The sequence below is a fragment of the Sciurus vulgaris genome (assembly GCF_902686455.1).
Source record: "Sciurus vulgaris genome assembly, chromosome: 7".
Taxonomy (NCBI): Eukaryota; Metazoa; Chordata; class Mammalia; order Rodentia; family Sciuridae; genus Sciurus; species Sciurus vulgaris.
Window position 1 is genome coordinate 48,165,692 of NC_136467.1, and position 25,120 is coordinate 48,190,811.

The 25,120-nt window shown below is 32.7% G+C and overlaps 1 protein-coding gene across 1 annotated transcript in view; it reads right to left on the reverse strand.

The window, feature by feature from the left end:
- RFX6 (regulatory factor X6) overlaps positions 1 to 25,120 on the reverse strand; it is a gene marked incomplete at its 3' end in the record, with an annotated part of 51,867 nt that overhangs the window by 15,132 nt on the left and 11,615 nt on the right. The window contains exons 5-9 of the mRNA XM_079146279.1: positions 20,812 to 20,889; positions 19,696 to 19,723; positions 4,936 to 5,043; positions 923 to 1,000; positions 690 to 803 (exon numbers count right to left, since the gene is read on the reverse strand). Coding sequence (XP_079002405.1) covers positions 690 to 803; positions 923 to 1,000; positions 4,936 to 5,043; positions 19,696 to 19,723; positions 20,812 to 20,889 — 406 coding nt within the window. The remainder of the gene's footprint in view (positions 1 to 689; positions 804 to 922; positions 1,001 to 4,935; positions 5,044 to 19,695; positions 19,724 to 20,811; positions 20,890 to 25,120) is intronic.

Below are 25,120 nucleotides of genomic sequence, written 5' to 3' on the forward strand. Positions count from 1 at the left end.
TCTTATCCAATCCAGAAAAACAGACACTCTTTGCTCTCTTTTGCCCTTCTTCAATTAAAGGCAGAGAAAATCCTGCACTTCTCCGTTGTCTTCTCCTGTGATGAGGGAGAACTAAATAGAAAATGAAAATATGGACTCCCTCATATGGGCTTAAGCCAATCCACCTTTTCTGGATCTGCAAATGTGCATCTGGACAGAGTCTACCTAGCTTCTGCTTTACTTTCTGAAAAGCTGAAAACCTGGGAGTGGCAATCAGCTTGCTAATAAGCTTGGTTTTTCTTGCCGACTCAGATCTGGGGACTCATTTGGTTTAAGAACAGAATTGGACTTAAATGCATTAAAGTTAGAAGTTTTCAAGATTTTCAAGTTATTAGTCCTAAAATTCTGCTTTTCCTGAAAACACTATTCGAAATAGTCACTGTGTTATTTTTGAAATACCTTAGGCAGTTAATAAAAATGAACTGTTTTCATATTTTAGCAAGTATGTCACATTTAGAATCATTCTTGGTTATAAGAAGAAATTGAATTTGTTTTGCTTGATGTAAAATACATTAAACATTCATGATTAAGTTGTTATTGATAGTGTAGTTCCAGCCAGAAACAGCAAATTTATTGTAAATACAAGAATTTATATAAAATGCTATTTAAAAAATAAATAGTTCCCATTAAAGACACTCTAAAGAGCTTACCTTATAAAGAATTGAGTCACAAACACAGAAAATGTCAATGATAACAGGATTTTCAAGTAGAGGAAGAAGATGATCAGGCATTCCTTGCCAAAAGTGTAATAAGAAGTGCTGGATCTAGTTGCAGAGCAAAATACATATATTAAAATTTTCCTTTAGTACGAACTCATTAAGAACAGGGCATGAAAATATGTATAATGTAGTCAAGAAAGCATTATTTTTTTTGTCACCCTTACCTCCTCAAAGTTTCCATTAATTGCATTGTCCAGGATACACTGGCAGTGAGTTTTGTACATCATAATGAGTGTATCAACCTATTTCAAGAAAGAAAAAGCTTAACAAAAGCATCCTATAAGGGTGCCTTGTTCATTCATTGTACACACATTTTATAAGCTCCTACTGTGTACCTGACTTCATATGTTCAATGATGAGGATCAAAAATGAAGGCAAAAATCTTTACTTCAAGGAGCTCACTGCCTTGCGAAGGGAGAAAGGCAAGTAAATTAATGATTACAGCACCATAAAAGAACAATTAAAAAAAAAAAGTAGTTATCCAGGAAGCTGTGGTCCAAAGCAACATCCTAATATTCTGTCTCGTAAGAAATAATTGCTTTTTATTTGGAAAAGAAACACTAAATAGTAAAATACATAAACTCTTCACACAGTTTTGTTGAATGGATGCTTGAAGCAGTGTGGCACAGTGGTTTCAAGTTTCGATTTTGGAGTCAGCTCAATTTGAGTGCTGAGTTCCACTGTATGACTGACAAGATGTGATTGCATAATTTGCATTACCTCTGAGCCCCCAGCTTTTTATGTTTAAGTAATAATAATATATTACTTATATGGTGTTAAGTCAAATAAAGCTTGATGAGCTATACATAGAACTGTGCCTGGTGCATATTGAGAGCTTACTAAATATTATCTAGATTAGCAATGACATCCAATGATACATTTACCAGACAAAAAGATGTCCTGTTATGAATAGTCTCTATTTCCAAGTTACCATAGATGTTTGGATTGCATAGCTTAAATAATTTTGAACAGTTTGGCTGGGGATGTAGCTCAGTGGAAGAGCAGCATTTGCCTAGCAAATATGAGGCCATAGATTTACCCCCAGCATAGCCAAAAATAAATTGATAATAATAATAGTAAATATTTAAATAAATATAAAATTTTAAAATATATTATAAAATTTGTAACAGATTAGAACCAGATAAATGTTAAAAATGAGAGCTTTGTTTCTGCATTACCTGAATTTGAATCCTAACTCTAATCTGCCCTTTACTAGCTATGTGACATTAGACAAGCTACTTAATGTTTATGAGCATTAATTTTCTCATTTGTGAGGTTGACATGATATATTGGTAAAAATAGAGTTGTTATGAGGTATAAATGAATTAACACATTTAAAGTGGTTAGAATAAACAGTAGTCAACAATAGGTGTTGGCGAGGATGTGGAGAAAAAGGTACACTCATACATTGCTGGTGGGATTGCAAATTAGTGCAGCCACTCTGGAAAGCAGTATGGAGATTCCTCAGAAAGCTTGGAATAGAACCACCATTTGACCCAGCTATCCCACTCCTTGGCCTATACCCAAAGGACTTAAAATCAACATACTACAGAGATACAGCCACATCAATGTTCATAGCTGCTCAATTCACTATAGCCAGATAGATGCCCTTCAGTTGATGAATGGATAAAGAAACTGTGGCATATATATACAATGGAATATTACTCCGCCATGAAGAATGATAAAATTATGGCATTTGCAGGCAAATGGATGAAATTGGCGGATATCATGCTAAGTGAGATAAGCCAATCTCAAAAAACTAAAGGACGAATGATCTCGCTGATAAGCGGATGAGGACATATAAGGGGGGGTAGGAGGGGTTAGCGTTAGGGTTAGGTTTAGGGTTAGGGATAAGGAGGGTGGTAAGAATGGAGGAAGGAAGGACTGTATAGAGGGAAAAGAGGGGTGGGAGGGTTGGGGGGAAGGGGAAAAAATAACAGAATGAATCAAACAACATTGCCCTATGTAAATTTATGATTTTTAATTAAAATAAATAAATTTTAAAAAGATTTTAAAAAAAAGAATAAACAGTAGTACATGTTAAGAAATTAATGGATGTTAGCTATTTGGATGAAAATAGCACCTAAGGTAGTGGTGGTGATGATGGGGTTTCCCATCTCAAAGCTTCACATTCTGTGCCTATTCCTGCTGCCCAGTGAGAGGGCACACATCTGTGTGGTCTAGTTCCTAATGGTCTAGGTCATAATGATGACATGAGAATTATCAGTATACTTCCAAGAAGAGTTGTTAACTATAGGAAACCTCTAGCAGGATATTGTTATGATCAATGCAAATGATACTTGCTCTGTAGGCAATGCTATTTTATTCTTAGATGTAACACCCAGACACACTTTTTAAAGAAGGAGACAAAATGAAATATAGAAGGGAAGTTATAACCATAAGAAAAAAATGTATCCTTTGAGCCCTAAAACCTAGTAACTTAAAATAAGCTCTTCACAAATATTTCTATTTGTGTCAAAATGTACAGCTTTGTACACAAATCATCAAAAATTTTTAATCTTCCCCCTAGTACTTCATCTCACTGGGGTCAGCTTCTCACTGAGCAGTCTCCATTCATCTTTCTTAATGAAACAGGTGTTTCAAGTGCTTAGCTTCAGCCACACCCTCTAAGAATTAACAAGTTACCTGGGGAATTTGGCTACTGGCTAGAAGGTGAAAGCGTTCAGCTGCCCTCAAGGGACAAGAAGAATGTCAGCCCCTACTGCTCATGAGAGAGTCCACTAGCAATGAATTTATAAACCAGGGGTCATAAAGCACTTGGTACCTGAAGCGACAAGTGTTTCACCAGTCTTTCAAGGTAAGAAGTAAGGAATTCCTTGGAGGCTGGCAGAGAAAATGAAATAAACTATTGGAGTAAGTTTTTTGCCTCTCCATTTTTCTTTGATAGTTGCCCTCCCTCTTCCTCTTTCTCTCACCAAACATATTTGCACAGTAAACATGTTCATGATATGTTTGCACATAAGCAATCCTCTCCACAAAGACCTAACAATACGCCCTCAAAGAACTGAGGTCCATGGAGTGCCACAGTTTTCACCACAAACTGCCACACATTAGCATTTTCTGTCCATTTCTCAAATATGAAGTCATAATATTACACACTATATGTGTATGTTTAAAAATTGTGATAACTCTGAGAATGTGACAGGAGTAGAGCAGAGAAGGAAGTGGACATGCTTCAGAAACACATGAATTTAGCATCTCAGAATCACCTTCAATACTCTGCCTATTCTCCGTTGGCAGAGTATGTTTGTTATCACGACTAACTCTACCAGCTACTCTGCATCTCTACTTATATATCAATTTTTTTAAATATATATGATATTTTTATTTGCTATTTCTACAAAAATCCCACTCTTAAATTAATGTTTGGACATTATTCATATCCCTCTATTTTTGCACCCGAAAAAATATAAATTGACTGAACATGCTGTGAAAGATGTTTTCCTCAAAAGCTAATAAAAAGAATGATCTTTAACTGAAAGAAACACGTAGAAATCATTACACTCTGATTTAACAATGGTTCCTGCTCTTCAACAGACAATTAGGCTCTGAATAATTAACTCTGGAAGTGCAGAAATAAAAGAGAATTTAGCCTTACACTTTACTACATAAGCATTGAAAAGTCATATTGAGATTAGTTGTAAACTGAATCCAATGAAGATGTTTTTTCTTTAACTTTTAAAAGAATTAAAAATGTAGGGGAACACAGAATTTTAGAATTTAAAGGAGTCTTTGTGTCATCTTGTGTAGTATATCTCACTAGGAACAGATTCTGTCCTGGAGAAATACTTAATGATTATTGAAATAAAGTGGAGTTCATTGAAAACATAAATCATATTATTGAAAAAAACTGCATATTATAGGCACGATTTAGTATTTTCTTCTTCAACGTAGGGTTTTAAGCCAAAACTAATCTTCAGCCTTTTAGGGTTTATTTTACCACTTCTGATTACATACTATCATAGAAATAGTAAATAATTAATTGGAAAGTGTTTAATCAATGCTAGTAAACATTTGTCTCTCCTATAAATCAATCAATTCTGTTTGATTATGCAGATTTCTGACTGCTTCCTGCAAGTGTCATGAGACTCCTAGCAAATTGAGATATGGAACCTACATATCAGAAAATCAATACAGAAGTATCTCCAATTGATACCTTGTCCTTCGAAATGCATCCCTGGTACACAAGGTGTTGAGCGCTGGGGAATTCTGGAAGAAGCGTTCCTGTTTTTGAACTAAGTGAATATTTACGAGTGAAACCACCCTACAGAAAAAGTAAAAAGAAAGAAATCGCTATTAACTGTATGGATCCAAAATACAACTCTAATAAAACTAGAAGCCCATAAATTTTTATTCTTCATTACCCTGAAAACCATCATAAACAAGGAAACTTTGGCAAATTATTTAGACTGTGCAACTGAATAAACTAGACATGTCAGTTAACTTGCTTCTAAATCTTAAATAGTTTCATAGAATATTTTTATTACTACTTTGGACATTAGGTTTGAATATCTGCTAATTTTACAACTTTTTAAAATTGAACTTACTATGTTGTACTTCATAAAATAAATTTTATTTTTTTTAATTTTTTAATTGTTCTAATTAGTTATACATGAGAGTAGGATGCATTTATACATTTTGATAAATCATACATAAATGGAGTGTAATTTCTCATTTTTATGATTGTACCATTTCACAACTTTAAAGAGATTTAATTTGAGTTCGCATTTGTTATTTGCATATTTTAGATGATCTGCCTTTGACACTAAAGGAGAGACTAAAATTATATTAACTACAAAAGGATCAGAAATGGCCACATCCAACCTCTTCATTTATAGAGTTATGTAAATGGGATGATGAGAAGTAAGAGGGCTCACTCAGTTTCAGAGGTAATTAAGTAATTACAGTAGAATTTTGACTGGTTGACACCTAAGTCTTCCAATTTCCAAATTAGGAAACTGAACTTCCCCACTTCAACATTTCCCTACCCTACGTGCAGATATTTGCTGTTCTTTGACATGTTTTAGAGAACACATGCCTCTACCAGTTTTTAGAAATTCAGAAAAAAATTACAAATCAATAATATAAAATCTGCAGTGCTGATATACCTGCAAGAAACCTACACAAAAACTGAATGCATATTCATGACAGAACTGGAGCATCATCATGGTGCTCCAGGACACTCACTGACTGTCTTAGCTCCATAAACAAAACTTCACCAAACTGTATCACAATCAAAAGTATGAGCAAAGAATAAAATTGTGAATATTATAAAGGAAGTAAAGTACTCCTGACAAGGATAAATTTTTGTTCTTTCCCAGTTTGTGCACTTTTATTGGGGGCATTTTGTGTTCATCTATGTCATAATAAGCATGTTTATTAGAAAAGGACTTATTACTGACACAAGATGGGTCCCCACCCACACTGTCATATCATTCCCAGCCTTTGTAGGACTTTGTAGACTTATCCTGGTTGAGCAGAAAAAAGTTGGGAGGGATTTTGAGTCCTTAAATCCCAGATTTAGAGCTCTGATTTCATATTGACAGATATGACAGAAGCTTTTAAACAAACCTTGTATTAAAAATGTAGTAGAAAACCATTTCTTTAAAATTAGGTTACAATTTTTAGCCTTAACCTCTATTTTCAGGTATGATGAAGAGTTATTCTGATAAAATAATTTTTAATTACTAAGAACTATGACATAAATATAATCATAAACTAATATAATAATCTCAAGCCATTCTATTTAATCTGTCTTAATAATTCAAAATACATTTCAAAGACTTTCCCTGCTTTTGGTTTGCTACATATGAGCATTATTTATCACTGAACTGTCAAAGAATGAATACTGTCACTCAATGAGAAAAAATAATAGAGTAAAAGAAAATAAACAATCTAATTTTTAAGATAGGAAAGGTAGGAAAAAAATATAAATCTAATGTTTAATGTATAAACATGATAAAAATGCACTTAAAATTCTAATTTTATAAAAGTTTATACTTTTTCTTATACATTTTCTCTTGGGCAAAAAATCATGTTTATTCATCCCAAGATGTAATTGGTGAGATAGGGAAAAAAATAAAAATGTAAACAAACAAAAAATCCAATAATACATAGTACTATGTTAAATTTATTAGGAACAATAGTCTCATTTTTGGCTAAAGAAATCTAATTAGCAATTAAAAATCTTTCCTTAAAAGAAAGAAAAAAGGCCTAAAGGATTTAACAAGTTTTATCAAGAATTCAGCAAACTGGGCTGGGGTTGTGGCTCAGTGGTAAGAGTGCTTGCCTCACACACTTGAGGCACTGGGTTTGATTCTCAGCACTGTACATAAATTAAAAAAAATAAAGATCCATCCACAACTAAGTATTTTTTTAAAAAAATCAGCAAACAAAATAAAGGGAAACAAAATAAAGGGAAAATAAAGAGTAGAGGAGAGATAGAGAATACAAAAGTGATAAAGAAAATCAATGAAACCAACAATTACTTCTATGGGAAAAAAAAAAATATCAGTGTGAGACCCTGCATTTAATCCCCAGCAAAAAAATAGATAATCTCAAGCTTAAAATAATTTTTTCAGATAACAAAAAAAAAAAATAGGACCAATTCCCAATTAGCTTAAAAGCACATGTGCCAAAACTAGATGGAGATAGAAAGTGAAAAACTGTCCATCAATCACATCACCATGCTTGCAACAGTATCAAACAAAATATCAACAAGGAAATGTTGTATAATATGTAATCATCTCAACTGATGCATAACAGAGTTGCTTAAAATTCAACTTTCATTCATTATTTCTCTCTCTCGCTCAGAAATTGAGAAAAACTTACTTTATTTTACAAAAATAATTAAACCATTACACAAAATTATCTGTCAAATTTCACAGCAAGTATCTACTCAATGGTAAAGTTAAAAGGACAGAATGTAGCAATAAAAGCTCAACACAGTCAAAAATATAATTATAAATATTTATGTATTTTATAACAGATGCTCAAAATAAATGAAGCAAAAATTGACAGGTACAGTAATTTCTGTTGATTTAAATGCTACAACTTCAACAATGGATAGAACCATAAGGCAGAAGAGCAGTAACTAGTAAGATTGAACGAACATATAGAGTACCCAACAACAACAGAATACAAGTCTTTTTTAAGGGCATATGGGACATTTTCCAAGATAAAATATAAATGAGGTCACATATTAAGTCTCGATTAATTTTAAAAGAGCAATAATATACAAAGTGTCTTCTGTAACCATCAGAGAATGAGGTTAAAAATCAACAACAATACTGAAAATTTACGAATTTGTAGAAAGTTAAACAACACATCCACTCACATCTAATAAATGAAGGAAGAAATCATAAGTGAAATAAAAAATTCTTAGAAGCAAATGAAAATAGAAGCACAACATACCAAAACTTACAGGATGTAAAGAAAATAGTGCCAATAAGAACATTTATGTCTACAAATGCTCACCTTATAAAGTAAGAAAGATCTCAAACCAACAACCTAACATTGTGACTTAAAGAATTAAACAAAAACAACAAACTAAACCTAAAATGAACAAAATAAAGGGAAAATAAAGAGTAGAGGAGAGATATAGAATACAAAAGTGATAAAGAAAATCAATGAAACCAACAATTACTTCTATGGGAAAAAAAAATATCAGTGTGAGACCCTGCATTTGATCCCCAGCAAAAATAAAATAAAATAAAATAAAAAACTTGACAATTCTTTAGCAAAACTAACTTAAAAAGTTACTAAAATCATAAATAAAAATGGATAGATTACTACTGGTTAAATTAAAAGAATTATGAGAGAGCACCAAGACCAACTTGTTGGCCAAAGAATTGGATAACACAAATGAAATGGACAAATTCCTAGAAACACAAAACCTATCAATACTGAATCTTGAAGAAATAGAAAACCTGCATAGACCCATAATTAGTAAGGATACTAACACAGTGATGAAAACCATAAAGAAAAGCTCTGGATTTGATGACCTCACTGATAAATTCTACCAAGCACTTAAAGAACAAATGTAAATAGTTTTGGAAGTTTTCCAAAAAAATCAAAGAGGAGGAAGCACTTCGTATTCATTCCATGAGTCCAGTATTGCCCTGATACTAAAGCTAGACAAATACACTACAAAAAAAGAAAACCACAAAATCCCTAATAAATTTTCATGCAAAAAATAATAAAACACTAGCAAACCAAACTCAGCAGCATACTAAATAGATTAATACACCAGGACTAAGTAGGACTTATGCCTATAATACAGGGATGGATTTGGATATGGAAATTTATAAATGTAATACACCACATTAACAGAATGAAGGAAAAAATAAAATACATTATCATTTCAATGATGCTGAAAGCAAACTGGATAAAATCCAACACTTTTTCATAACAAAAACACACAAAAAGCTAGGAATAGAAGCAAGCTACCCAATATAACAAAAGACATGTATAAACAGCCCATTGTAAACATCATACTCAATGGTGAAAAACTGAGAGCTTTTCTTCTAAGATCAGGAATAAGACAAGGCTTTCTGCCACTTGTAGTACATCATAATGGAAATCCTAACCAGAGCAATAAGGCAAGAAAAGAAAGGACAGAAAAGAAAAGACACCCAAATTGGAAAGAAAGAAGTAAAATCATCACTGTTCACAGATTATATGATCTTATACATATACAACCCAAAAAATTTACACACACGCACACAGACACAAACTTGTTAGAACAAGTTTATTAAACTAATTTGGCAAGAAGGGATTAAGAGTCAGCATACAAAAATAAATTTCTATACAATATCAACAATCTGAAAAGAAAATCAAGGAAAGAATTCCACTTACAATAGCATAAAAAAGTAAAATACTTAGAAATTGACTTAACCAAGGGTAGAATCCTTGTACAATGAAAACTACAAAAACAGTACTAGAAGAAATTAAAGACATAAATGGAAAGTCATTCAATGTTCATGAATTGGAGGATTTAATATTGTTAAGATATCAATATACCCAATGTGATCTATAGGTTCAATGTAAAATTCCAGTGACATTTTTTCAGAAATAAAAAAAAAAAAATCCTAAAATTCATATGGAATCTCAAGGGACCCTAAATAGCCAAAAGGTCTTGAAAAGGAAAAGCAGAGCCAGAGGATTCACACTTCAAAGCTTACTACAATTTTTGTTACAAAAAGCTTGCTTTAGAATTAATAATAAAGTATATCTTTTTATATCTGAATCATCAGAAAAAAACTGCAAAGCTATAATAATCAAAAAGTGTAGTACAGTCATAAAGATGGAATAGAACTAAGAAGCCCAAAACAAACCCCCATATGTGTAGTCAAATTATTTTCTATAGGGGTACCATGGCCATTCCAAGGGGAACTCTTCAATAAAGGATCCCCCAAAACTGGATATCCACATGCAAAAGAAGGAAGTGAGATGAGACCCTTCTCTAACACTATCTACAGAAATTAACTCAAAATGAATTAAAAAATCTAAAATTAAAAGCTAAAACTATAAAAATCTTAGAAGGAAATATGATAAAATATTCACTGACATTGAATTTGGAAACAATTTCTAGGATATGACACAAAACACAGGCAATGAAAGAAAAAAGATACAAAATTGAACTTAATAAAAATGAAAAATTTGTGTGCATCAAAATGCAATATAAAAAGGGATGAGGATGTAGTTCAGAGGTAGAGTGATTGCTCAGCATGTTCAAGATGCTGGGTTCAATCCCCAAGACCACATAAAAGATAGATAGATAATAAATAAATAAATAATACTATAAACACAATGAAAAGGTGTCCTCTGGAATGGGAGAAAACATCTGCAAATCATGGTTGATAAGAAGTTAATGTCCAGAATATATAAAGAACTCCTACAATTTAACAAACAAAACAAACATCTCAATTCATAAATGGACAAAGAACTTGATATGCATTCCTCCAAAGAAGATACATGAATGGCTAATAAACACATGAAGATATGCTCGTTGTTACTAATCATTAGGAAAATGCAAATCAAAGCCACAAGATACCACCTTACATACACCCACACATACAGAAAATAAGGGTTGGCAAGGATGGGGAGAATTCTTGTGCATCGGTGGTGGGAATGTAAAATGATATACCTGCTGTGCAAAACAGGAAAAAGTTTCCTCAAAAAATTAAAAATAGAATTACTATATGATCCAGTAATTCTACTTCTAGGTGTGTACCCAAAATGATTGAAAGCAGGGTTCAGAGAATTTGTACACGCATGTTCATGGAGGCACAAATGGTATGCCTTTACGCCATGTACAAACAGAGAAACAACATGTATCCCATTTGTTTACAATAAAAATAAATAAATAAATAAACAAAAAAGAATCTCAAGATAGTTCAAATATGGAAGCAATTCATGTTTCCATCAATAAAGAATAAGCAATATATAGTATCTACATAAGATGGGCTATTAGCCTTAAAAGGAAAGGAAATTCTGATATATGTTACAATATGGAGAACACTATGCAAGGTGAAATAAGCAGGTCAAAAAAGACAGAACTGTATAATTACACTTGTATGAGGCGCGTAAAATAGTAAAAATCAGAGATAGTGGAATGGTGGTTGTCAGGGACTAGGGAAAGGAGAGACGAAGAGCTACTTAATGTATATAGCATTTTAGTTTTGCAATGAGAGCTCTGGGGTAGATGGTGGTGAGAGTTGCACAACACAAATATACTTAATACTGTAGTGGAGCTATAGACTTAAAAAGTCAAGACAGTAGTACATTTTATGATATATGCATTTTACCACAATAAAAGATTTTTAGAGAAAATCAATTATAGAGGAAATGATTTAAACATTAAGAATTAATTTATACTTTCAAAAGACTTTATGAAAATGTTTCGTGATCTTGAAATATACATGAATTTAAAAAGTACAAATAGCACTATAAAATAAAAATGTATCTTCATTGAAAGGCTATAAAGTGTTGTTATGCTGCCACTAGGGAGCATAACATCACCCATAATCTGTAGTGTATTTGTATTCAAATTATATAAAGAACTCCTAAGAATCAAACTACAAAATAGAAAATTGTGATCTGAACAAGCATTTCGCACAAAGACCAATTCAAATCCAAAAAGATTGTCAAACCCATTGATCATTAGAAATAATTTTCAGATGAAAACCAGACATCATTTTACACCCACAGGACTGGCAAAACTTAAAAAAGTCATTCAATACAATGTGTAAGAATGAAGTGTGAAAAGAATGCTCACACACTTCTGGAGAGACTTAAATTAATACAACTTTGGAATACAACTAGACTTAACTAGTAAAGTTAGAAATGAGAATATACTAGAATCTGGAATTCTATTCCTGACCATATGTACCTGGAGAATACTCATATCAACACTTTTGCAAGTACAAAAATCTCATCAATAATGGAATGAACAAATGCATTGCAATGTTTTCATAAGGGAATATTATACAGCAATGCAAATAAAGGACTAGTACTTCATATATTAGCATTGAAAAATCACAAACCCTAATATCAAGTGAATAAAGAAAGCCATAAAAAAATCTATTTTTATGTAGCTAAAACTGGTTTTTATTTAAACCAATACATTGTTTAGGCATATATTCAAAAGTGATGAATTTTAGAGAAAACAAAGGAAAGAGCAATGCTATATTCTGGAGAGTGGTAACATTTGTTAAGTAGGGAAGAGAAAATAACTGGGGGTGAGTGGACAGACTTCTTTCTTTTAAGCTGTACGGCAGGTCTTGAGTTTTCTTCTCATGGTTATTTTAAAAACTATATACATATGTGTATGTATGTGTATATAATGGGGGTGTTACAAATAATGCATCCCCCCTGAAAAAATAAAAATCATTAACATGCTAAGGAAATGTATTGAGAAGCACACATTATAATGTGTGTGTCAGTTTGATATTTTAAAAATTCTTATTTTTGTGTAATCTAAGCTAGTAATCTGTGGAACATCAACAAGAGGCAAAAAAAAAAAAAAAAGCCCAAGGAAAACCTTAAGAAGTAAGTCTTTGACTATGTTAACAATTGTCTACAAAGATGATAAACGTCACATAAATCAAACAGTGATATGTTATTACAGACTGTGTAACACAAAAAGAAAGGAAGGACTGGTCATCTACAAAAAGTAACATATGTTCATTTTAATTCCACTAATACGTTTGCTATTACATCCTGAGATTAGGATTTGTTTTGTTTTATTTTTTCTTTCTCAACTGATGACTTGGGTACTCTTAGGTGAATTATTAAGAATCTTATTTCTGAGGGAAAATAAGGAGGGACCTATAGAAGAGACAAATATGATTAGAAGCTAAGAGGGTCTGATTTATGAGGAAAGATTAAAGGAGTCAGGCAGCTCAGCCTAGCTAAGTGATGACAAAGGAAAGCATGATAACAGTCTACAAATATTTGAGAAGCATATCCCAAGGAGGGAGGATCTGATATTGATCTTGGTACAAAGCTGTTCAACTGGCCAAGAATGGTTGATGTTAAGAAGGAAACTCAGGCTATCAGAGAAATTTCCTGGTTGAAATGTCTGAAATCAAGGGACTTATTCTCTAATAATGACAACTTCATCACTCTAACTAAATAAAACAAAAATGTGGCCCATACTGGAAGATTCCCAGAAAAAGCAAAGTTTCTTTGATCAGGATGATGTATTAGAACTAGGTTTATTTGATTCCTAGGTATTAAAGGATTCTGAGACATTCTATACAACATTTCTCCAATGTAAACCACTGCATTTACAAATAAAAAATTTTAAACAATTAAAATTCATACTGCCACAAAAACTGCTCTTACCATCCTCTTCCCAATTTTTATAGCTTTTTATCATTTGGCTTGTTTGCTTTTATGTTAGGAACTATTCAAAACTTAAAAAAACAAAATGGTCTACAGAATGTACTTACCATCCTGATTAAGACATGAGATATTTCCAATATGAAAGCAGCCTTTTTAGCCTTTCCTGTTTTCCCTCCCCTCCACACAAGTGATACTTGATGTTCTGGATTTGGTTTCAATGATTCCTATTCAAACCTTTAAAAATTACCTCTTATGAAAATGTTCTTCATATACACTATCACTTTAAAACTGGTGCCATTGAGTATGTATCCTATATTCAACGTGCATTTTTTACTCAACTTTAGGTCTGAGATGACCTAAATTGATAATTGATTCTTATAAATACAGTTCACTCATTTCCAAAGCACTACAGCATTCCATTGTGTGTGTGTGTATATTTATATATGTATATATGTTTATACATATATATAAGCATTCGTTTTCCCATTGTATCATTATTTAAATTATCTTTCATCATTCTGCTGTCTAACAATGTTGAAATGGACATCCCCACACATCTCGAGTACTGGCACGGTTTCTATGAGTTCGGTCCTAAAGTGTATGCACCTTCAACCTCACTTCCCTTCTGTTTATGAAGTTTCCTTTGTTCCACATCCTTACCAACAATATATCTTAAGACTTTTTAATTGTTACTGATCCAATAACTGAAAATCACACAATATGGCTTTCATTTGCTTTCCACTGATTAATATTTATATTGATCAACTTTTATTTATTTTTGCTATTCAAAATATTTACTGACTGTGTGTTATGGACACAAACCAACCAGAATCGATGCCACGAACACCAGCACAATTAGTCACTTATTTACTGTGTGAATTGTCTGCTTACGTATTTTGCTTATTTCTAGTGGGTTGTAATTTCATTATTGATTTGAATTCTTTATGTATTCTAGAACAGTGGTGCTCAATAAAACATTTTAATAATGGAAATGTCCTATATATCTGTACTGTGCAGTATAGTTGCCACTAGCTGCATGTAACTTTTAAGCACTTGAAATATAACTGATGTGACTGAAATTTTTAATTTTTAATTTTATTTAATTAACGTCACTAGCGGCTGCCATATTGTATATCACAGTTATAGATGTTAATTCTCATATATATATGATTTATAAATATTCAGTCTTGTTTTACATAATTGAGATCATATATTTGCTTTTATGTCTTGTCTTTTTCATAATTAATATTTCTCTACCTCATGAAAAGAGGGTCATATTAGTATTATAAATAATGTAACATTTCCTTTATTATTAGTCTTTTGTTACATATATTCTCTGAAGTCAATAACCATTTTGCTCATATGTTATGTGCAAATTCTATTTTATTTCTTTATGTGGAATTCATTCAAAAATAGAATGAGTAGGAGAAATGGTATAACTTTTTAAAAGACTCTTAATACAGATATTCCAACTGTTTTTCAGAAAGTTCATTCTACCCTCACCAGAAACATATGAATTTGTCTCATCATACATTCACCATAGCTTCACAACAATTTCTAAATACTTGATAACTTTATAAAGAATATAATTTTAATTTTTATTTCTTTAACTCTTCAGTTTCCATGCATATATTAACTTTTTCTTATGTGAATTGTCTTTTTCATTTCTTTTACTATTTAATATGGTCTTTGTATTTTTCTTATAAATTATAAGATTTATTCATGTAGTAGAGATATTGTCATATTTCTTGAAGATATTTTCCCCAGATTTTCCTTTGACTTCAAATTTTGCGTATGATACCTCGAATGTAAAAAATTTTTCAATTTTGGTGCTTCTCTTTCTCCTTTGAAATTTCTTATACTGTTTTCATGTTTAAAAAGTAAACTGCCCTCTTCTTAAATGAGGTAGATACACATATTCTTTCTAAATATTCATTTTACATTTAAGAGTTTATATGAAATTTATATAATGTGTGAAGAATTTTTTTCCCAAAATAGTCCATTTTCATAGCAGTATGCCCTGAGGAATTTTATTCATTTAGTATTCCACCTTCCTTCAGCAAGGACTTGAAGCAACTCACTGAAAAATATTTTTTCCCATTTTTTGGTTTAATGCCCCATTGATCATGTACTAAATCCATATATGTGCTAGGGTCTTTAATCTCTGCTGCAGATTTGTTGTATCTATAGTTGAGTCAGTACCATAGTATCATGTTTTGATATCTACTAAACAAGTCCTCTTTTGACTCTTGCTTGCATTTCTGTAACTATTACTTCCTGTACATTCTTCTAGATCAGGATTATAACCTTTTTGATCATTTCCAAAAACTAATCGTCCAAATTTTTTAGAATGCTAAGTGTCTAAACTAATTGAGGAAGAATGGGCATATTTATAATAGCGACCATTTCTAGTCAGGCACATGGTATATATTTGCATTTTAATTTTTCTTTAATACCTGTATTTTTTTTTCAAACAGGTAGTATGTTTCTCTTATTTTGACTGCTCCTAATTTTTTTTACATTTCTGCTGGCTCCTACCAGTTAAATTTTACAATTTCTTAACTTTCTTGTTTTCCACAAAGAATGTTCCTACCTCTCTTAAAAGAAGATCTAAAAGAACATGAAGTGCTATTGAAAATGATTTGAGGGTCCATTTTCTCAATTCTCCCAAATATGAGTAGATGCTACCATTCCACATTCATTAGGGTTGGTTCCTTGCATACAATGGGTACCCTAGGGTATTAGGGCTACATTCTCATTAAGAATTCTTCCTGAGAATAGCTGGGACTTTTCTACAAAGACTCTTCAAACTTTTATTTTTTCTCCACAATTTTCACAGAGAGCAGATGATCTAACCCTATTACTTCTGAAAGAAATCCAAAACCACCCAAGCTTCTTCGACTTCCTGACATGAAATCTGCAAATTTGTTTGCATTTGAATTCACCTTTCCCACTTTCTGGGGCCAATTCCTTTACCCTGTAGTTCTTTCCTACCACCTCCTCAAAGGTCCTTGCTCCCAACTTTCCCCTCATTCACATCTTCAGTCTATGTTCTTTTCTGGATCTCTTTAATCAACATTAGATCATTGCTTTAATCATCTTTCCAAACTCTTTTCTGACTCCTCTTTTAACTATCAAACTGAACTTCACTAAATTTTCTACCACTTGAGTACCACTTCGCACTCATTTCTCAAACCAATGAATCCACCACAGGAAAAGGCTCCTCTTGAAGTCATTAATTATCTCCACTTAGCTAAGTCCACAGGTCCTTTCCAGCCCTTATCTCAATGACCTTTTAGCACTGTTTAATAGTAGTAAGCGTTCCCTTCTGTTGTAAGAATTCATTTCTCTGGCATCTATGACACTACACTACCCTCTCCTGAATTGCTTCTTGCCTCTCTGATTCTTCTTGGTCATCTTGCTAACCCTCTACCTCTTACTCTTAATCACTTTCCAGAACTCTCTTCCAGTAACCGCTTCTCATTAGTTTTCTCCCTCAGTTTTCTTATCCATTATTATGGCTTCAATCACTATCAACGTCTATTTCTAAATTCTCTTTCCACATGTATATCCCCAACCTCCCACTTCGAATTTCCACTTGATGTTTCACAAGCTTATCAAATAACAAGTTCCAAACTGAATCCATTATCTTTCTAATTGTTTACCTAGTTTTTTTTTATTCCATTTCCTAACTAAAATTAGTCATTTTTCTCCATCCTTAAGCTATTTTCTTAATTCTGATTTTATCTTACTCAGTGCATTCATATAGCCACTAATGGATCCACTGGCTTCCTTTCATACTCTTCTAATTGATTATTCATATCACAGCCATAATGAGATTTTTATATCATACAAGTCTGATGATTTCTTTCCCCTTCAGTTTCTTCCGATCTAGAGTCCATTACCTGATAAAACTGTTCATCATCCATCGCCTACTTGATATACAGCTCTGTTCTCCATCTCCTCCTACACTAGTCATCCTGAATTTCTTTTATTTATTTATTACAACATGACACTCCTCTTTCTTTCCCCTCACATATGCCAGCAGTTGACATTTGGCAATGTCAGAAACATTTTTGGTTGTCGCAGTGGAGGAAAGGAGCTGCTACTAGAATCTGGAGCGTAGAGGCCAGACGTGTGTGATGCTATTAAGCATTCTACAATATACAGGACATTACTCTCAAACAGAACTATCTGGACCAAAATATCCATATTACTGAGACTGAGAACCCCTGACTTATGCCTATTCCATCTGTCTGGACTCCTCTTTCTCCCTCTTTCCCTACTCTCCTCCTCTTTCAAACTCTCAACTTGTTTCTAGTTCTTTCCTCAAACATCATTTTCTATGAGAAATGTTCTTAACCCCCTTAACACCATTACCCCCATGATATCCTTTATAATGTCTAATAATCACTTGTTCAAGGTATATTTTTCTGCCACCCTTTACAGTTCTGTGAGGGCAGGACCAAATCTATCCATTTACTTCTTTGAGCCCTAGAACCTGTAATACCACACATCTGTTTTTTAAGATCTTGGCCACAGTTTTTGTTGTTGTTGTTGTTTTAAATAGAGCTTTACTTTGAATTTTTTTTAAAAAAGCAAATACATTTCTCAGCCTCATTTTCCTTGGTGGTAAATTAACACTGCTAGCACCTATTCTCCTTACCTCACAGTTACTAATGTTCAAATAACCTGAAATAGACAGGTGTGCACTGAATATTCCATGTCCTAAGCAAACAGGGAAGGTTGATCACCCTAAATACAAAATACTTTTTTTATTTCAATTTTATTATGCAAATATTTTATTTTCATTTTAGAAAAGCATTTAGTTATAAGTTTTAAGGAAACCCTTAATGCTTATAGTCATTTTCATAAAAGTGCATTATTATTCCTTCAGGTATCTGTTATAAACACATAAGCATTATAGCCTACCTAAATTTTAGTCTATCCTTAATAACTATATGTACAAATGATTTTGTAGTATATTCATCTTGGGAGGAAAAAGGAAGCTTGAGAAACATTTTTTTCATTCTATGAATCAAAGCATGGCATCTGATGGCTCACTCGAGCCTCCAACCTCTCCAAACAGTCAGAAAGAACACCTGAGAGAAATTACTTATGATTCCTATTGACCTAATCCCTAGTGAACCAAAGTGCATTTCTAAATCAATATCTTTGCAGTTTCACAATTGTTTGTATAATAAAAAGCTATTATTTCATTGACTAAAAAGAGCAATCTGGAGGAGTTTCTTATGTAATTAGTCATTAACTGTATTAAAAATACTGGAAAGAAATCTGCCATTTCAAAGGATCAGGAGCTTTTGTTATTTCTTAAGACAATATGCTCGCATCATTTCATCAAACTAATGGAGTTACACTTTACCTTAGATCTAGATTTACCACGCAAAACACTGTTATGTGCCCTTGGTTCTGTGGCACCTCGTTTTAATGATTAGTTAAGTTGAGGATAATGAAGGTCTTATCATGTGCCTAATTAGCCATGCAGTCCCTAATGGTAGTCTAACTCATTTAGATAAAGTCAGTTTGCTGATCTGTTCTTTAAGGAGGGGGTGGAGAGGAAACAGAGAGAAAGATTATATAGGAGTGGAGTGTGTGTGTACAAAGTAGTAAAACAAATAACAACAAAAACATAGTATAGCTATCATTTGGACACTCTTGATAACTATTAAAGTTTCTAAATGGGCTTAGTCCAAATACCCATTCTATTTATATCCTCAGCTTTGGCTTTTTGTTTATATTTAAGTGGAAACTTCTTGAATCATGATAACTTAAAAAAAAAAAAAAAAAAAAGAAATCTCCTATTAGCTGATATTAAGGAGTGCTGAAAAATTACCTCTCTTAGGTTAACTGGGAATTGTCAGTAGGTCCATATAAAGATTCATCTATTGCCCTAAATCTGACTAAGCTGCATTGAAGTCCTCAGTTATTCAAGTGACTCCTAATAATATTTACTTCTATATTTGCCAACAGGGTTAATTAATATACATTACTGAATTTGTAATATATAGTACAGCAGATGCAAAATAGAGATGAAAATAATTCTTACCTCATTCTTCAGCTTGCTCCCAGAAAACCTTAAAAAATCAGCATATTTTCTATTAGTTCAAAAAGCAATGAGAGTTATAGCATTCAAGAAAATACAATGAAACTAAAAAAAGTAGTAACTTCATAACATAATTAGTGAAATAAATGGCAGAAATTTGTTTTTTCTAAGGAACTCAAACATCTTTCTCAACTTAAATAATATGTCTTTTATGGGAAAGTAAAATGAAAGGTATTTAGGGAAGTCAGGAAGAGTTGAGGCAAGCAAAGAACAAGATATTAAACAGCCTGTATTTACATTTCATAGAGGGCAGAGGCTAGTAAACTGTCACTATGTTCCTTGTAATATATGAGTCTATCTTAGAATAGCTCGAGTGACTAAAATTTCTTTTTCACAAGATAGTTTCTTTTTAGAAATAATTTCTTTTTTTAGAACTAAGAGTAATTCTCAGCAAATCATATCGTAAGGCAATCTCAGATGCCCTGTTAATTATTCAGTTTCAGTATTTTCAAAAAAAAATTTTATATTATCACTTATTTCATTGATTATCACCTCACTTATTAATAACCTCTTTCTGATAGTTAATGAAAGCTTAGGGCAATGCAGTCTTTATATTCATTTGTGATTTTCTGATCACAGACCCAAACAGGTCGGCAGCTTCATCTTACTGTGGTAAAGTGATGTTCAAAGTATAATTATGATTATTATAATAAACTTCTCAACTTGGTAAGATGCTAGTCAAGCACATAGATCTTTAAAACAAGCCCACACTGAAGAAATAGAAAAGACATTTTCTGCTTTTATTTTATTTTATAGAGTATATTTTATTTTCTAGAGTAAGCCATATGAATAAATACTAATTTAAAAGCAGTTCTACTTCCTTGATTTCTCTTTTACATGTCTCTGGTATACTTAATTCACCATTAATTTCCCACAAATTACATAATTTTACCTAGTAATCTAGATTACATAATTACAAATGCCCAAAGTTTATAATTAAGGTTTGATGATTAAAAGGAAACATTTTGGTAAGCACAATTAGAAATCCATTTATTCAACAGATATCATGCACACTTGAAAAAATGCAGACAATTTTTCTTGAATATGGTGCAACTCTACCTTGTCAGGCCCTTTCCAGAATAAACGGAGTGGTAATATGCACTGCTCTCTTTGATGCCAATCCCATAGTAATGATACCTAGGGCGAGGACAGGAAACAGCTCTGTGTTACTGAAGCAGCTTGTGAAGGAGAAAGAGACTGAACTATAACCAAAACAGCCACAATAAGAACTGCCGCCCCTCACGACCTTCCCTGTAAGCACCACTGCCTACTTGTTTGCCTATCCTTTCAATTTACATTCATATAAGAGAAGAAATGAATTCAAAGGGAATGAGTTGATTCCCAGTGTACACTAACTTAACTACATCTTAACACATCATTTTTTGGCCTCACCATTTGAGTTTAAAGTAGACGAAACAATGAAGGATCTGTTTCAAGGCCTGTTTTCTGACCTTAAAAATAAAGAACTTGGGGAGTAGTTCTACCTCTAAATATTTTCAGAGCCAAGAACATGAATACAATTGGAAGCCCACATACCATATGTCAAAATATTTGAAAAATATAAATAAGCTAACAAAGTGCTAAATATGAATTTCCACTTCCCTAAATTGACAATTTACCTCCACATGATCTTCCAGGCAAATCTGAGTTTTGAATTACTGGAGTTATGTTTGGGAACAACCCACATGGTGGGGGAACCCATCCTCACCTCACTTATTAGCCCTCTTTTCTTTTTTTCCACTGTGAAGGGACTGCACACACAAGATTCAATCACATCATCCATAAAAATCTGCCTCTGGCCACTCCTCAATTTAGGATTATGTGATTTGGTGGCAGTGTGGTCTCCTGAGGATGGACTGGGGACAAGCCTCACAGAGGTATGCTTGGGCTGTTTGGAAGGGGAATTGTGGGCTTTAGGCACCCCAGAAGGTGCGGGCTCCCTGCCCCATAGACAGGATGGCAGCCAAAGCAGAACTCTCTGATGCATGAGGCCTAGAGATAGGTTCTCGCTCTTCAGCATTATTTGATTTAGAGAGATTTTCATACTTTAATGTTACATATATATATATATATGTAAAATATTTTCAAAAAGAGTTGTCATAGTTCAGAAACATAATGTGGCATGATCTATGTAAATAATGGATTTTATGATTGTGGCAAACTGGGAAGAAGTTTTCAAATCTTTGGTTTTGGTATAAAGATAATATTAATCTATTAACTTGAACAAAGAAGGCTTATAACTACTCCATTTACAGAATAGGAAAAAATTCTATGGCATATGAGGTAAAAGAACCTTTAAGGTATAATAGAGAAAAGGAGGGCGATGCAGGAAATACAGAACATTTTTTTCCTTTTTTTTTCTTTTTCTTTTTTTTTTTTTTTTTTTTTTGCAGTATTGGGGATTGAACCCAGGGCCCTGTGCAAGGCAAGTACTCTACCGACTGAGCTATCTCCCCAGTTCATGAACTTATTAAAACTGAAAAATACTGAACCAATTTATGTTTCTAATTAGAAACTAAAAAATGGAAGAGCTATGTTAAGAGAAATATTAAGGGAAATACCTTTAAACTACAAGGAAATTAGCAAATTTGGATGATACTCATCCAAGAATATTAGTAAACTTAGAATTAATGAACCTGAGTATCTGTTTTAAGTATTATGTACTTTATTATATTTTAGAACTAAGATACCAAAGGAAATGTTCACATATTATAAGATATAATATGAGATGTTTGAAAACAAAAGAATCTGTTACAATGGAATGATATTTTAATTTCACGCTCTTTTGCAAAGCTTGCTGTTTGTTCTATAGACAAACTATACATAAGACACTTGCTAAAGCAATGTATGTTAAGCACTGCTTTAAGAGTTGATAAGTTTTTACAATAACCTCCATCTTCTTGTTTCTTGTCTCTAATCTTTTTTAACATGCAAATAACATCCTACCATAGTGAAGCAGTTTGCCATGCAAGCTGAGAAGAAACTACATTGCTTTCATAAGTGGTTGACAAGTCATGATGAGTCAGAGTGGTGACCATGAATTCAATAAACATTAGAGTACATGCTGTGTCTGACCCCTGTGCTAGCTGTCAGTACGTCATGAACCAAACAGATGTGGAAAATCTGGTCAGGAAACACTGAACAGCACTGAGGCAAAGTTTACTTCTACTTTTTAAACCACCTGATGATCACACTTTTAAAAAAATTACAACATCCGTCAGGACCCAATAAATATACTATGGATTTGTCTTCTTTTCTCTTACTTTTGACTTTTAAGGACAGAATATTTTCTTTGTGCAATGTATTTGTTCCTTAGTTTTATAACACGACTGTGCTGTTGTCCCCCTCATTCCCACTCCCAAACATTAAAGAATAGTATTTTTACAAACAGAAATATTTAATGCCCCCACCTTCATTCAGAGTCAAGTTTTTGTATCTACTGAAAAGCAGTCCCTTTTCAGTAATGTGTTTTATTCATATGTCAAATGCAAATGACACTGTCAACCCAGACAGAAGGGAAGTGACTTGGTTAACCACATTCACCTCTACAACTGAGAAACAGCAAGTCCTTTTCTCATTAGCAATGACTCATAATTTAGACATGTTGATGTAGCTGAACATGTTCTATCAATGAATTTTTATAAGGGTGCCAGGAGATAAGCAACCATTGAAAGAGTGTGCTCTTTTCTTCAACTGTGTTCAGTGTTCAATGAATTCAAAGAGAGGGAGAGAATAGTCTCTGCCCTGGAGGAGTTGACAGTCTTGTGTGGAAGAAAAGCATGCAAAAAAAAAAGAATTGCAATACAAAATTAATATGTGCTACATTGAAGTAGGCTACAGATAGAAATAATTACCATTTATGGATCACTTATTACATACAAAGAACTTAATGTCTATGACTTCAATTTTCCATAGCATGCAAGTAGAATATATTGCAATTTCCAAACAGACATTCAAAAATTATATAATTTATTTTAAAAGGTGATGTAAAAAAAAGTTATGGATTTAAAATAAGAATTCAAGGCCACGGCTTCACAGAGCACTATTTCAATAGTGCATGCTGCTTCCACAATCATGATGGTACAGAAGGTATATTTAATTTGTATCTTGAGTTTGTTTATAATTAGAAATTCTAAAGTGAAATATATAGTTTGACAAGGACACACATTTTTTTGGTTCCTTATGATAAGTTGTAATAAATGGAGCTAAATGTCAATTATTAAGACCAACGCCATTGATCTGGAGGCTTAATATTTGACATTCCAAATATAAACAAAGCCTCCTTCTAGAATGTAAGACTCCTATAATAAGTCAATAAATAATATGAAAAAGTTAAAAATGGTAATGTAAAAGAAACTACAAATTCTGTCAGTCAAAAGATAATATTTTACCAATTTGGAAATTTGGTTGATTTTTTAAGAATCTGTTATTTAACATGATGTAAGGAAATGTACTAACTCTTTTAATCCTACCATAAGTGTTATATAATCTTATCATTTACCCTCAGGATTACTTACACTCCATAAGTAGCTTATGCTTTCCATGTTGGTACCTCTGTTTTGTTAAACTCTCCTTTGGGAATACCCTTATTCCTGTATGTCCATAACTTTAATGTATGAAGTTCACCTGGTTTCTCAGGTAAAACTCATCTGTCCCCTGAACTCCTCTCTTGGCCTTACCTCATGTAGCATTTTTACCTTGTGTCACTGGTGTGTGTGTGCATGCCTTCCGCCTTCCCTAGTAAACTCCAAGATGTGGAGGAAGAGACTTTTACCTTTCTCTAAGTTGTATCCCCCATTAGAAATTATAGTGAAGAAAAATCCTCAGATATTTATTCATTTAGTCAATGTGTTCTCCTAGGGATTTGAAAATCAATAAAACTAAACTTTTTTAAAGTCAATAGTTTTCAGTCTGACACTGTGCATTTCCATGATAACAATGAAATACTGGGTTTGACCTAAAGTCATATAGATAAACGTTCTACATAAAGGCATAAAACCAGTATACTGGAGTAGAAAAATTATTGTTAGCAATACAAATCTCAATATTTTTCAATGATTATAATACTCTACATTTCATAGCCAGTTTCTTCTTGAGCCAATAAAATAATCTCTCTCAATCTGTCTTTCAGGCTAACTAGGTACATGTTGTCATCTGAGGGATGATTTAGTGTCTTTCAGGACAGAGAAGAGATAAGAAATGAACTGCTTCGTCTTCCTAGCAGCTAAAGATAAACCTCATAAAACTGGGAAGAGTGAGTTCATGAGGAGTACACATGGATTTTTCATCCCCCTTGCAAAATTTTATAGCACTATTTTGTTGTTAGTAGATTTCCCTAAAACAAATCCGGCTAGGTAATATTTTCCAG